Source organism: Echinops telfairi, unplaced genomic scaffold, assembly GCF_000313985.2.
Source record: "Echinops telfairi isolate 266 unplaced genomic scaffold, ASM31398v2 ScPeMD7_5592;HRSCAF=6446, whole genome shotgun sequence".
Lineage (NCBI taxonomy): Eukaryota > Metazoa > Chordata > Mammalia > Afrosoricida > Tenrecidae > Echinops > Echinops telfairi.
Genome location: NW_022109491.1, coordinates 20,120,432 through 20,121,824, shown reverse-complemented (window position 1 = coordinate 20,121,824; position 1,393 = coordinate 20,120,432). Strand labels below are relative to the sequence as shown.

The following is a 1,393-nucleotide window of genomic DNA, read 5'->3' as shown; positions in this document are numbered from 1 at the left end:
TGATACCAGGGGCTAAAGTAGAAAGCAAATGTTTTGAGAATGATGATGGCAACAAATGTACAAATGTGCTTGACATAATGGATGGATGTAAGGATTGTGAATGAGCTCCCAATAAAATGATTTGGGAAAATAAAAGGACAAATGATTTAAAATTGGGCAAAGAATCTGAATAAATTATACACAAATGGCAGTAAACACACGAAAAGCGGCTAAACATCAGGCAACTTCTAATGAAAACCACAATGCGATATTAGCTCACACCCATTGGCATGGCTAGAAGTAAAGCGAGCAGTAAGGGTTGGAGCAAGTATGCTGAGAAATGGAACTTTTATGCTCTCCTGGTGACAATGGGAGGCTTCATAGCTCCTCCAAAACGTAAGCGGAGTCTCATCTAATCTGAGGTCTACAGTCAAGAAAACTAAAACATGTGTCTACACAAAACTTACACATGAATGCGCACCGCAGCAAAATCCGTAATGCGCAGATGCAAACAACCCAAATGGCCATAAACGGATGAACAGACAAGTAACATTGACATAACCATACCATATTATTCAGCAAAAAGAAATAAATTTCCATGTTGCTTGCAACTAGAAGCATTAGGTTAGACATGAAAGAGCCTATTCACTGAAGACAACTTATTGCATACCATTCACGTGGAATGTCAGACCAGGCAAGTGTGTAAGCAGAAAATACATTAGTGGTTGCCTGAAGCCTGAGGGTTTGCAGAAATGAGAAGTGACTGTTAATAAGCACAGGGTTTCTTTCTGAGGTGATGAAAATGCTCTAAAATTGATTATAGTAATAGTTGAAAAACTGAACGTATTAAAACCATTGATTTATGTACTTTAAATGGGTGAACTGTATGGTATGTGAATTAAGCCTCAATAAAATTTTCATGAGAGAAAGAGGGGATGATGGGATTACCAGCACTGCCCTGACTCACTTCTTCACAGGTGGGAACTTTGTTGGCAGAAGCCCGGAGAGCATCCCACAATGCAGAATCCTGACTCCATGCTAAATTTTCCAGAATCTGTTCTTCGATGCTGTTCAAGTGTTTCACCATGTCCCTCGATAGTCCCTCCTCTGAGCGGATCACCACCTCAATGACCTAAAGAGGGGAAAATCAAAAAGGCAAGGTAGTCTCAGGCAGTCACTTCTAGTCAGGGCTTCCTCGTGATTGGCTCTGGCTGTACTATGTGACACACACTGACATCCAAGCATTATTAATATCTTTCCATTTTAAAAATGTTTAAGTTCTTCAAAATGTTTTCTCATTCATTCAGTTTAATTTTATTTATGAAAAGCTGAGCCAGGGATGGGTGGACAATGGCCAAATCCACCAGTAGTAGAAGTTGCATCTTGGATTTCCATTCCAGTACTATTCTGAACT

At 39.8% G+C, this 1,393-nt stretch overlaps 1 protein-coding gene across 1 annotated transcript in view; it reads right to left on the bottom strand.

Moving 5' to 3' along the window:
- RBL1 (RB transcriptional corepressor like 1) overlaps positions 1 to 1,393 on the bottom strand; it is a 53,773-nt gene that overhangs the window by 32,054 nt on the left and 20,326 nt on the right. The window contains exon 12 of the mRNA XM_004698254.2: positions 947 to 1,111. Coding sequence (XP_004698311.1) covers positions 947 to 1,111 — 165 coding nt within the window. The remainder of the gene's footprint in view (positions 1 to 946; positions 1,112 to 1,393) is intronic.